Source organism: Filicampus tigris, chromosome 4 (genome assembly GCF_054856515.1).
Source record: "Filicampus tigris isolate MCC_2025a chromosome 4, RoL_Ftig_1.0, whole genome shotgun sequence".
Classification (NCBI taxonomy): Eukaryota; Metazoa; Chordata; class Actinopteri; order Syngnathiformes; family Syngnathidae; genus Filicampus; species Filicampus tigris.
The window spans coordinates 22957568-22971189 of NC_141220.1; the positions used below are offsets into that span (position 1 = coordinate 22957568).

General features: G+C 42.4%; 1 protein-coding gene across 7 annotated transcripts in view; it reads left to right on the plus strand.

Annotated features, from left to right (window-relative positions):
- fam107b (family with sequence similarity 107 member B) overlaps positions 1-13622 on the plus strand; it is a 38271-nt gene that overhangs the window by 20164 nt on the left and 4485 nt on the right. For 3 of the 7 annotated variants that reach the window (XM_086028831.1, XM_086028836.1, XM_086028835.1), the window contains one exon: positions 11083-11254. In XM_086028831.1, coding sequence (XP_085884957.1) covers positions 11083-11254 — 172 coding nt within the window. Of the gene's footprint in view, positions 1-9558; positions 9770-11082; positions 11255-13622 lie in introns of those variants that run through there. The other 4 variants (XM_086028832.1, XM_086028837.1, XM_086028834.1 and 1 more) reach the window with 3 other exon arrangements.

Consider the following 13622-nt stretch of genomic DNA (forward strand, 5'->3'; position numbering starts at 1 on the left):
GATGTTGGGGCTTCGTGGGGAAAACAAAACAACGTTGTCAGTGCTGGATCATGGCCAAACATGACCAATTAGAATAATAGCTGTTTGTCAGTTCCTACAGGATTTTGTGGACTTTTTTTGTGATTGTTGCAGCCTAAAATGCCAGATTTTGTGGCCCCATTTTTAAGAAAATTGCAACAACAGTAAATACTTTATGAACTTTTGTTATGAAATATTAGCCTTAATTTTGAAGGCTACTGGTGATTAAAAAAACACGGTGGAAGCATGGCTGAAACAATTAAAGGGGAAGTCAACTGCAGCCCCACTAGTCTGAACACGGCATTCTGATTGATATTGTGTTCATGGACTATGAGTTAAAGGGACACCGGGATGAGTTCAACATTGGCACTTATATAATAGGTTTGCATGTAAAATTGACATCAGTACTAAAGTGCCCCCCTAAAAGACTCTTTTAGTGATTTAATGTCTTTTTTTGTGATTAGATGGAGTCATTAATTTCAAAACACACACACACACACTCTTTATTTGTACAACTGCGGAGGTTTTTCATTTAAAAAATCTTGCTACAAATTAAAGAGTGAAGGTGCTGTTTTCCTCAGCACATCCTCAATGTGATGATGGTTGTCAAAGTGGCATGATGTGTCACGCAGCAAACTGGCAAACATTATTTTTATCTTATTACTATGATGCATATTACTATTTTCTACGGGCAGCTCAGCAGACCACTGCTATGATTCATTCTGGCCATGATACGGCCCCCCCAAAAAATTAAATAAAATCCTCGTGTCTGATGGTGAGCAGATAAAAGGCCTGTAGAGTGGCCAGTGCCATGTGGTGGAAAAACAGCTCCTATATCACACACAAAACGTATATGCCTTGCGATCTCTGCCGCTATGCTGCGCTCGCATGGTTGCACAGCTTATGTTTTATGACCCTAAAACCGTGGTTGTAAATTCCCATAACCCAGAATGTCCCTGGTGACATCATCACACTGTGGGAGAGGAGGGGGCCGTCCCATCGAGGTCTCAATGCACAGGAAGTACAACAGAATCAAACCAAGACGCTCTCTTGTTATTCCCCACCCACACAGCGCATAAGGTGAAAGCGAGATACCACATACCAATTTTTAGCATTTTACAGATTAAGAAAAGGTGCAAGATAAACCACATTTATTGGAGGGAGGAAGAACGACTTATATTGAAGGTCTTACAGATATCTGTACTGTATTTAAGTACTTATTTTTCCAGCAACTGCACATTTATCGCCTACATTTGGAAACACCCCTTCCTTGATCAAAATGGGCTTGTTTCTCGTTTCAACCTCTACGCATTTTGACATGACATAAAAAAGACGTAACAGAGAGAGCTTAAGTCAGCTGCGGTTGAGATCTTGATTGATTACAATCTTGAGGTCTTATAAAGCACAAAAAAGAGGAACAATAACCTGGGATAATTAAACAAAATGGCCGCCCCCTGAGATGGCTGAAAACGGGTGGATTTTACTACTTAACTCATATTCCACCAACGCAATATTAATCAGAAGTACATTTTTAGACTAGTAAAGGCACAGAGAACATATTATTGCAAAGCTTTCTTTTGGGTTGACTTCCCTGTAAGACAATTACAACAGATTTAGGCAAACAAGGTAATGCATTTGCCACAAATTATATCTTGCCATCATTTTTACCTATGGACCAATGTTATGGCAGACAAACACCACTGTGTGTGGAAAGAATTTAGTAAGGACGAAAGAGTGAATAAGAGACCGATAATATCTACAATTTGGAATGGATTTGCCCCCCATGTTTAGGCTGGATAACAACCTCAATCTACACTGTCATTCGCTGATGTACACGTCACTCTACCAGGCCAGGCCCCGCCTTTTAAAGTCACATACCACAGTGTAGAACATGAATATGGCAACTCCCAAGTGGACAACTATAATACCTGCACCTCATGCATTTTGATTGGTATTGTTTTTCAATAATGCAAAATCAGTTTTATTTGTGATAATCGTTAGAATAACTGGTTTTAAAATGTTTGATAGCGCTTGATAGCGCAGCTCTAGTTCAACTCCCACTAAGTGACAGTTAGAATACGAGTGTTAATGGTGTCTGTCCCTGTATGTGCCCTGTGATGCCCACTCCAGGGCGTAGCCCACTTTTTGCCCAGTCACCCACGATATTTTTCCACTGTGTTGCCCCCAATGGAAAAAGTTACCTCACTGTTCTAATGTCCATCCCATCCCTACTTCACCCTTTGTTAATTTTTCCTTACCTAATTAGCTCCTTCTGTTTTTGCACATCTTAGCATCACTGTATTTCCTGAGGGTGAGTGAAGTACCAGTGTTTTTGAATTTGCCCAAGTACATCCCCGCTGACTTATCTGCGTTGTCATGGCGCAGAGCGTGTACGTACTTGTGGCCTATACATGGCCTGTACAGGAAGTGAGCTCATTGCTACCACTAGCTCCCACTCCCCAAGCACTTCTTTCTGTGACACTTTCTCCCTCTCTCACACACGCACTCAAGCCCACTCCCGCCACACCCCCTACAGCTGTCAGTTAAAAGCCCATCTATCTATCTGTGTGCTTTAATTAGGGCCTCTCCTGTTTATGGCTGAATGGTCGCTTCATTAACAGACAAGCTGCTGGGCGCATACCCGGATCCGTCCGGCTTGTAGCACAAGGGTGTGTGTGTGCTTGTTTGCGTGTGCGTGCGACAAGAGAGAGTTGGAGAGAAAAAGGGATATGGGGGTAGCTATAGGGGATGACGTCATTTCCCCCGAGGGACGGACCTCCCATCTGTGAGTAGAATAGACAATCTGGATTTTATTTTTTTAAAGAGATGATTTAAATGTGACACATTTTGTATGTACTTGAGTGTTCTTATTAACTATATATATGAAATATTACTTTTCACCTGAAACCCAAGGCGAGTGAGATTGAAGACGATCATAAAGCTTCTCTTTAGGCCTCAAGAAAGAACACAAACAGCAAGATGCCGACCCGTATGTTTTGCAAACATGACCTCTATATGACTTCCTGTTGTGTTGATGACAGAATGGGTGTGGTCAACAGCACCCATCTGACAGAGATTAGCCCCTCCCCCCAATCCCCCGCAGTGCAGCGAGCTCTGAAAAGGCCTTCCGTCGTTCACATCACTATGTCGGGAAGATGACCGCCAGCTGCTCGACCTCCTTGCCGTCCGTGTGTGTTCCTAGTCTGGGCAGGGAAATCAGTTAAGTGGCTCTGAAATGTGCTCAAAGAGATTTTCCCATGGAAATAGATATACCTCAAGGTACGAACGCAATGTTCCAAGAGGCTGTTCGTAAGATGAATTTTACAAAATAGGTGTATCTAGATGTGTCAAAAAGTTAACATCACTTCACCAAAGAGTGAAGTCGATATGATGTGTGCATAGGCTTTGGGGGAGGAGGATGAAGTTATTGTTGGTGAGAGGAAGGGTAGTCATTGTCGCTGGAGAATTTTTTCTTTGGAGACATCTTCGTCTCTTCAGTGGACGAAGTGCAAGTTGAGGTGAGGCTGCTGAGGTAGAAGCCTCAGGTGGGCCTCCTTCGTTTTGTGCCGTTTAACAGTGGCTGACAAACTGATTTCCAGCAAGAGGTCTTCCTTCTTGTCATTGTAGATGAGTGTTGGAGGTGCGTTGTATGTATGTAATGCATGTATGTTTGTTATTTGGCCATAAATAGCCATGTGATGACTTGGCCTTACTCGGTCCAGCAATCTAATCCATTATTTGCCATTCATAAACTCACAAGTGTCATAATTACAGTAAGTATTTCTATGAAAGACACTTACAGGCTACAAATATATTTTAAAATATTGTCCTGCTGTGGGGTCATTGTCAAGTGTACCCCACTGTGGAGGTTGGTCCCAAAACAACAAAGAAAAAGAAAAATGCAACGCAGAGTTAATCACTTGATGCTAACAGTGGTAGGCCTCGCACGGCGTCATGCAGGACGACCTTTCTGCATTCACTTTTAGCAAACTTTTGAGGAATCCGTTCTTTTGAACAGGTGTTACCAACCTTTTTGAAACTGGGAGCTATTTCTTTGGTACTGATTATTGCGAAGGTCTGTGAGTTTGATACACACTCTGTAGGGCAGCACAGTATATCGAATAAATACGGGTATCGCGATTATTGCCCCACGCAATGTGCATATCGCAAAGACATGCAATAAATTTCATAAGGATTTGTGTAGTCAGACGCAAACTTAAACGTGCACCGCCATCCAGTCGCTGAATATTAACTAGCTAAGAATACATTAAGATTGCTTACTTTACTGCATGAAAAAAAATGTAATTCTTTGATTAAATAATAAAAATGTCATTTTTGAGGTACATGTTAAATATCGCAGTATCTATCACTAACATTAAACAACCATATCACATATGGCACATTTTTCCAATATCATACAGCCCTACACTCCTTAATTAACAAATTTATCGAATTTAATAATGTTATTGTATGATAATATTAATAATTAAAATTATGATTCATTAATGTGAGGACACTGACCATTAATGATTTCTCAATTAGGAAACAAATATAAATAAACAGTCTATAAATCTCTGCCATTGTTTACACTCACTTTTACAACATTCCTAGAAAGTCACAGCCGCCCAGTGGTGACTAGCCCATGGGCGACTCATGCGGTCCTTGGGGCTGCCTGGAGCCTGCAGGCACCACCACGTTGGTGACCCCTGCTTTAGGGGAGTGCTCAAAATGTTTATTGAATTCCTGTTTTTTTGGGGGGGGGTGGGGGGGGGGGTGAAACATGGAAGTTGGTGATTAGATAGAGGTCTGGTGTGATATCAGTTGGCATGATCTCTGCACCTGCCAACCACACTTGCCCATTCAGTCATTTACTTCCTCTTTTGTTTCCTAAAACTGTCACTCGTATAAAATGCAGCAGGGTGTTTTGTCTCTTGAGTGATTACACATTTTCTTTATGGTCATAAGTGTGATGTTTTTTTAGTATGTGAGATCAGTGCAGGCTATGTGGATGGCAAAGAAGTACTGAAGTAAACAGTGGAAATTTGTCTTGGGCCAACTCCCTTTTCCACTTCCCGGTGACTGTCTGACCCAGTTTTACTTTCTTTTACCCCAGCCTCATTCTCATTTAATGGCTGAATGCTTTTCATTTAGTGTCCTTATAAATGCTTTACTTTTTTTTTTCTAGACACAGCTCACAGGGTTCTTTTGGAAGGCTCATTGCATTTTCTGTCTTACTCAGTGTGTTGCCTGGGGATGGGAGGGTGGTGTTGGTTCCCAAGAGCAATAAACAAAAGTCTTGTAATGGGATTCCCGGAACAGCAGTGAGTGTTGTCCCGAAGCAGGACACTGGGAGAACACAAAGGCACATAGAGGTGTTGAAAGTGAAAATACGTAGTCTGGACACGATCCGTCCGGTGTAAAGTCCGCATCTAATGTCCACTGGGAGAGCTTCCCCGTTGACCAAGCCGTGTAAGAAATGTTATAAAACTTGCGCAGCAGTCACACTAGAAAAAATTTACACATCATTGGCCCTATAATTAAGGCAGAAGTTCAAAACATCTCCAAACTTAGGTACAGCGGTATACATCAGTGGATCACTTCAGACAGACACCAAAGACAACCTTTTGAAATGGTGTACCAAAAGAGACCAAAGACAACCTTGAAACAGTGTACAAAGTCTTGCAAAACGAAGATCTGAGAAACGTACAGGTCTTTGATCTCAGGGTGGAAGGAACTCTCCAATTAGTGCAGGTAAGCCAATCAGTAGAGGAAGACCAACGACAGCCGTAAAACAATGTACAGAAACCTTGCAAAAGTAAGACTTGGAGATGTAGAGGTCTGTAGTCCAAAGGTTGTACTAAAACACCAAGGATCTCGACAAACATTTGAACCGGTATAGATCAGGAGAGCAGGGTGACCAAAGACGATGGTGTACGAAATGTAGTAACAGTAAAACCTGATGAATGTTCTTAAAAAATTTTTTTCAATGTTTGAAGATGGAAGACTAAAGAGCTCTCCAGTAATTGGAGCAGTAAAGATCAGGAGATCAACAAGACTAAAGACAGTCATAAAATATGTATGGAATTTTACAAAAGTAATACCGGAGAAACACAGGTGGGCATTTTACTAAAGTTTGCCAGTCCGTCATTCGTCATTTGTCAGCAGCGTGGGTATCCGTGCGCCATCCATCAGTCTGTCTATTTTTCAAGCCGAACCAAACTAATCGTCATTCCATCATGTTATTTTAACCTCTCTTCCATCAGTAAACATGAAAGGGTCCGGCAGTCCATCTATTCTCCCAGTTTTTGCATGCTGGGGATTAATCGTGTGGCATTCATTGGTATAGAAAGAAGCTAACTATGAGGCGTTGTTTTGGAGAGCTCACTGTGTTGGGATGGAGAGCTTCGGCATGAATCCTAAGAATGACCACTGAAGCAAGCCCTTCTGTGCTTTCCAGCTGAAAGGGTTTTCCACAAAAGAATTGGCCATCGTCCCAGTGGCTGGAGGTGCCAAGCTTTTAGTGTCATAATCCAAGACTCTTGCAGCTTTAATGTCCTTAAAAGATGACTCAACTAAAAATGACATTGGAGGTCAATGCATGCTTGAACATGAGTGTCATTTTGAGGCATATAAGCAATACCACAGGAGTAGGCATGCTATGTACGAACCTCAAAAATCCAGACTGAGCCAACAGTATTTGGATGATTATGTGAAACAAGGCATTACATTGTTTGAAGTGGTGGTGGTTGAAATAAAAACACTTGTCAAACTGCCAAGAGCATTTCAAAGCAACAGGTGTCACCATATTCTCCAACGGTAGTGGTGTTTTAATAAATCAAAATCAGAAGGCACATTCAAAACGATAGCAACTCAATGAATAAGGAATATTCAACACATACGGGCAGAACATATTTATGTTCCGCCCTAGTCTATAGCTCAGTGCATGTGAATGAAATTCCAAATGCCTTGAAATTATATGTGTAAAAATTCCAGTATCTTTGTAGACAATTTAACTATTGACTACATACTTATAAGGCAGTGATTATCAAAGGTTGTGGTATGCCGGCTGCCTCTATTTGTACACGGAGATTCGCTGAATTAAATGTTCAAACTGGCTTAAAATTGTTCCTCATCCAGTAAAGTAAAGGTCAGTTTTATTCAACTTATATGCTTTTTAGGAATGATAGCCTCTGTGTAATCTTTTGCTGAACACCCTTCCTATGCTACCACATTTTAGTGTTGGTCATGAATGTGGTACTTGAAGAACTGTTTTTTGAAGTGGAACCTGGTGTAAAAAGTTTGAGGACCACTGTTTTACGTTGTTTTAACAGATGGCGCATTTGTGTAACTCTAAATGGAACCAGAAGTGACAGTAAATAGAATATTTAAAGGCAACAGCGGTAAGGGCAGAAGTGAAGCAGGGCTCCAATTTGAGGTTGCAAGACCCCTTTGAACTCGCTATGTCACTTCCCCTCAGCCTGGGGCCGCGCAGGAAGTCGGAGCACATGTGTTAAGCTAACGGACACTTCGACAACACTGCCAGCCTTTGAAAGCCTCCGCCCCCTGCTAGTGGCATGAACAAAACCCACCTTTGATGTGCACAGCATGCGTGGGCTCGCATGCAGACCTGGACCCCCCACCCTCCCCAGCCAATCCCTATTTACAGCCCCCGGCTCATCTACGCATTTCCCTCCATCGGGGAACTAAGGCAATTTCACTGTTAATTTTGAGAAATGGGATCAGGAACCACAACCAGAAAACATTGCCGACATCAGTTCAGAAGTGATGACAACTAAAAGCTCTAAAGTTGAACACTCTTTAGGATTAGTTTAGCAAGGATTACAGCAGCACCTCATCCCCCCACCACCCACAACAATACAGAATACGCCAAACTAAGATCAGAAAACACTGTTAACTCGTTCAAGACGACGGCCATTTATATTTGTCAGCTGGAATCCAACCGTTTACATTTACATCCAAATCAGGTGAAGGTGTAGGCATTAGAAACCTTTTTAAGGGACCAAAAGTTAATTGGACAATTGGCTACTCCGCAGTTCCATGGCCAGGTATGTGTCATTCCCCCATTATTTCACTTACAAGGAGCAGATAAACACTTTGAGTTCATGTCAAGTGTGGTACCGTATGTATTCGTCAAGTATGTTTTTCAGCGGGTAAGGCATGGCAGAGGGTCTCGCACACCTTGACTTTAAGAAGATAAGGGCGTGGATCCCGGCTTGCCGTCGATTTATAAGGATGTGCCGATTTATAAGAATTCCTTATAAGGAAGGAACCCAACTCATGGGTTTTGGCACCTCACTCTCAAGAGTGTGTGTATGCATGTTATTACAAACACAAAACACCTAAAAAAAAATTGTGGTTGTTTTTGGAATCTGGGATGGATAAATTGCATCTGAATTTCGATAGTGAATGTTGATGAGTATCTTGGTCACGGAATGAAAACATGTAAATTAAGGTACCACTGTGTGTTAAAATGTTACTTAAACATCCCCGTACAGGTAATGCGTTTATGTATACGGGTAAAGAATGGGCAAGTAGCTGGTGCCCTTCAGCCAATGTAGCATTTTAAAGTAACAGATTGCTTGCAGCAGGGGAGCTCATTATGTCATTCGCGATCGACCTGTAGCTCGCGAAAGGGCGTCATCCGGCTGACCAGTGCGTCATGTCTGTCGGTACGCCCGGGGCGCTTGCTGGCCGTCCTGTTGAGCAGCATTTTCGGCCCATTGATCAAAACGTTTAAGTCCAAATACCGTTCATTAGTAGGTGTGCGCACAGTTCGCTGTCAGCAACTCCTGTCCGGACTCCATCCCTGGCTGATTACATTCAGCGCAAGTCACCAGAGTAAAGTAAGGAAAGAAAATGTACATTAGTTGTATTGTGCAGTATGGTTCATGCAGTTATGCAAGGTACACCAATAATATATTCTATGTATAAAGAATTCTGCATATATTTAGAACTAAATAGATAAATGTATAAAGTAGGTAGATCATTTGGATGTTTCATAAGTAGCACGCATGCTGAAAAAGTGTGGGCACCCCTGGTTTACAGTTTGAGTAATTGTGTTGGTTTCATGAAACATTTTTAAAAGGTGACAAATGACTTGACTGATTTGACTGCAGATGCACGTCAGGCAGCAGCATCCTTTCATATGCAGCATCTCCTTTTGAAATCAACCAATAACAATCCATGTTCATCCCAGGCAGCTTTGTTATGTAACATGACATGTTTGCCTGCCGCCTATGCAAGGTTGTCGACCTCTAGTGGCGCTTTGCCTCAATTACACCGACCCTCGGGGCTGATGCCGTTGTTGTTGTTTGGATTTTGAGGAAGTAATCCCACCCCCGGGCTGAATGTTTGGAAATGAGGAAATTAGTTGGTAAAGACAGTTATGTCCTCACAAAGAGGCAAAGTAGTATTTTTTTTTTTTTTCAAAGAGGTCCATACTGAACAGAAGTGGGAGAGAGTAGAAGCAGGGCGGGAGACAGTGTGTGTGTGTGCGTGTGTGTATGTGTGTGAGGGCAGCTATAAAACAGACATCGAATTCTGACTGGCTCTACTTTGATGCAGACAGCTGTACATGCAGGACAAAGCAGAAGCGCTCTGATTTAGACATTTCGAAAAACAGGACCACAAGTTTTCAATTGTATTTTTTTTCTTGACAATCAAACCCAAATAGAGGCTATGGCGACAATGTTCAGATATCCCGTCTTTCCTCATCTGCAGGGCGAGTTAAGTAAGTGTTGACTTTTTTGCACTGTTTTGGATGATTTTAGTGGTCTGAACTGCTGTTTTGGAAATTGTTTTAATTACTTTATTCAGGGGTTTGGGGTTTTGTTTACAAGGTCCTGTTGAGAAAAGGTTAGGTCTTGGCATGTGCTATTATTTATTCTAAACTTTACACCTGATAAATGGATGAGTGTCAGATAGGTGCAAGGTGCTCAACAAATATATTACACTACCAGCCAAATGTAAGGTTTATGACCTAAATTAACAGTAAAATCATGTTTTGTATGTTTCTTTAATGGGTAATAGAACACAAGTATGCAGACGCTCTTTAACACATATGGTTTCCGTGCTAAAATGCATTTGTTAATCTTATGCCTGATTTTTTTTTTTTTGGGGGGGGGAGTAACCCTTTTTTAGAAATATTAAACACGAGTCAAATTAGAGGATTTTTATAGGACTAAATATGTGTTAATGGTGTCACTGATAGTGTAGTGGTACACACGCCTGAGTTGTGTGCGGGCAGCGTGGGATCGATTCCCGCTCAGTGACCGTGTCTGTGTGTGCCCTGCGACTGGCTGGCGACCAGTTCGGGGTGTAGTCTGCCTTCGCCCGTTGACGGCTGGGATAGGCTCCAGCACCTCCCCGCGACCCTGTACAGGATAAGCGGTTTGGAAGATGACACATGTGTTAATGGCCGGATGTTAGGTTTGATTCATTTCTAACTCATGTTAGTGAATTTAGTGTTTCAAGCTCCTGTTCAAAATGGTAAAATGTCAATGTAAAGTTTGAAATTGAAAGTATACATAAAAGCACTTCATGATGTTGGGTGCTCTCTTCTTATGTATATAATAGATGCTTACAATTGTTGTGTCTTTGGTGATACAGTGTATTGTGTGCTTCTGGGAACTATGCTTTTTCAGCTTCATAAATGTCAACTATTACCCAAATGACTTGTAAACAGTGTGGCTAGTAATGCAAATGTGCAGAAAAGAAGACAATAAGCGAGCGTGTGTGTCGATTCGTTTGTCGATTTGCATGTGTGGCTCGTTCTTCATCGACATGTTCTCTTCACTCTGATTATGTAACGAGTCAATCACCATTATTCAACGTAATCCAGAGCATGACTTCATGAAAACAGCCCAAGGAAAAAAATGGTAACTGGACACAATATTATGTAAACCTAATTATGATGTCATAATTATGGTGTCATTCAAAACCGCAGTGATATTATTAGGTTGTTCATGTGTCCATTTCCATTCCCACCCATATTTAAATGTCCCATCTCATACTGTTGGCCTGTGGTCTTGTGTCTGCGTTCAGATTCGCGTGACCCTGGTCTGTCGCTGTCTCCAGGGAGGAGTGTCATGGCCGAGCCCGACTATCTGGAGGGTGACTGCGATCAGCTCATCAAACCCAAGAAGTTGATCAACCCGGTCAAGAACTCCCGCAACCACCAGGACATGCACAGGGAGTTGCTTATGAACCAAAAGAGGTCGGTAAACATGTCAGGTGTTGAAGCATTCTCACTCACTGTGGGTTCCGGGTAGGAAAATCTCTTTATATTAACCTACCAGGCTTTACTCGCGTAGTGTGTGTGTGTGCGCTATTTCACCTTGCTTCAAGTGACAAGAGGAGGAGCACTCGTCCTCCGTCAAAAAAAGTTTACACATCGCCAGTGACCGACGGTGGTTGTGCTGGCTAAATGCTAACTTGGTAACTTGACACTTAAACAGTTCTAAACAATTCAATCCACTCACAAGATACTCCCAGCCGGTTAAAAAAGCTGGCTGTGTTGCATGCCTCTCGGTTCCAAACAATTCGTCAAATTGTTAACCCAGAAGTGGGTGTCCGTAAGGTAAGTGAATGTGAATAGGAAATTAGCTCCCTAATGAGCTTTAGATATTGTTTATGATGTATGAAACCCCTGCCGTTAGCCTCTCCCCCATGGCGGCAGCATGCATGGATGTTTTTTTGGGGGGGAGGGGGCATGATGAAATGTAAGGATGGGAGCACTTTAAAAGGACAAGGACAGACAGGGACAGAGGATGATTGGTTTATAAATAAGGACAGAGCGACAATGACGTGAGGGTGCCGAGGCCGTGGCCGGAGGATGGACTGGCAAAATAGGGTACAGTGCCCATCTCTGCATATAGTCATCTTGCTCAGCTTGCAATCATCACATGGCCAAACACAGAAAACACGTGTGCCATGTGTGGTTGTTCCCTGAGCTACTATGATGTCATTTTCGGTTGACAGCAGTTGGCAAAATGGCCGCCCCCCTGAGATGTCTAAAAGGAAAATATTAATCAGAATGCTGTGTTTAGATTAGCGGGGGTGCGTCTAACATATTATTGTAATGTAATTTTTTTACTTGACTTCCCTTTTAATACTCTTTGGTATATAATCGGCCATTATTATCTGGTTAAATATTGTACATATTAGGCACAATAACCTGAATGCAAAACATCCATCCGTTATCCAAACCGCTTATCCTGACGACGGTCGCAGGTGTGCTGTTTTCAGGCAATAGGCGAGGTTCACCCTGAATTGGTCGCCAGCCAGTCGCAGGGCACAACACAAGACAAATTCCCCATATAAACCTACTCACAGAATACTAAAGTGATTTCCTCATCATCAAAGTTCATTCAGAAAAGTTGCATGTTTCAAGCTCACGATTGGGCTCGATTCAAGGAATATCGACCTTGTAGACTCATATAAAACATCTCATTCTAAGCATTGCAGTGAAGTGGAAGAGCTGATGGAGACTTTATTTTAATTCCCTTTCGCCTCGCCTGATCTCATTCCAACTCCCGTGACTTGAGAGGTTTTAAAAAGCCTGTGACACACATCACCTTATTCTGGCCTCCACTGATGGAGGCTGAGGTAATGTAATCGTCATGGGATGTCCTTGGTCTGATGTTCCTCCTGATGCAGGCAGCGTTGAAGGGTGAAGTGAGTCATGCTGTTAGGTGTTTTCAGTGCGGCATCCAACCTCCAGCGGCAGTATTATGTAAAGCACAGTCCACGAATCCTTCATAGCTACAGTACTCTTACATAAAATCTGAGGTGCATTAGTCTGTCACAGATGCGTTATGCAAAAAGCTCGCATGAATCGGCGTGCACGGGGCCAAACGGGTCATGTGGTCAGCGTGACGAAGTCGTCCCATCCGCTCTGGCGCGTTTCCCTCGTGGGACGGAGTGGCTGGCATCTTTGTGTCAGATCTATAAATAGTGACAGATGTTACATCACAGGAGTGTGTCATAAAAAGTCAAACGAGTGATGTGACTTCACCGCATTAGCCAGAGCACAAAAAAAAAAAAAAAAATAGACAAGGTTTGCAGCGAATAACAGGGGATGGTTCCCAACTCCAAAAATCTGCAAATTGACAAATTACATACATTACAATAATGCCAAACAATGAATGTGTGGGGAGAAAAAAAAACTCAGTGCAACACAAACCCCCCGCCCCCACCCCAATTTTTTTTCTCAATTGGTTTAATTTAAAAAGCAGTCGTCGGTCATTTTCTGCTGCCGGAAAGACCCTGGTGCCACCTTTTGTTTACAAAGATTAGGAAAAAGTCTATGCTACAGCATGCTAGAAATGCGTGTGAGTATTAGCTTCTTCTTTTTTTTTTTTTGTACAGCAGATTAGTCACGACCATGAGAGTGCTGGTGGGGTGGGTGGAAGTGCTGTGGATGCATGGATGGATACTGTTGCATGAAAAGGCATGTTATGTAATCAAGATTACAAAACAGTTGCAGCTGAGGGCCTTTCTCTGCTTGTGTGTGCCTGTGTACACGCACGCACACACACACACACAGTTTTAAGAAAATTCCAGTGTGTTTTCGAACAAACATT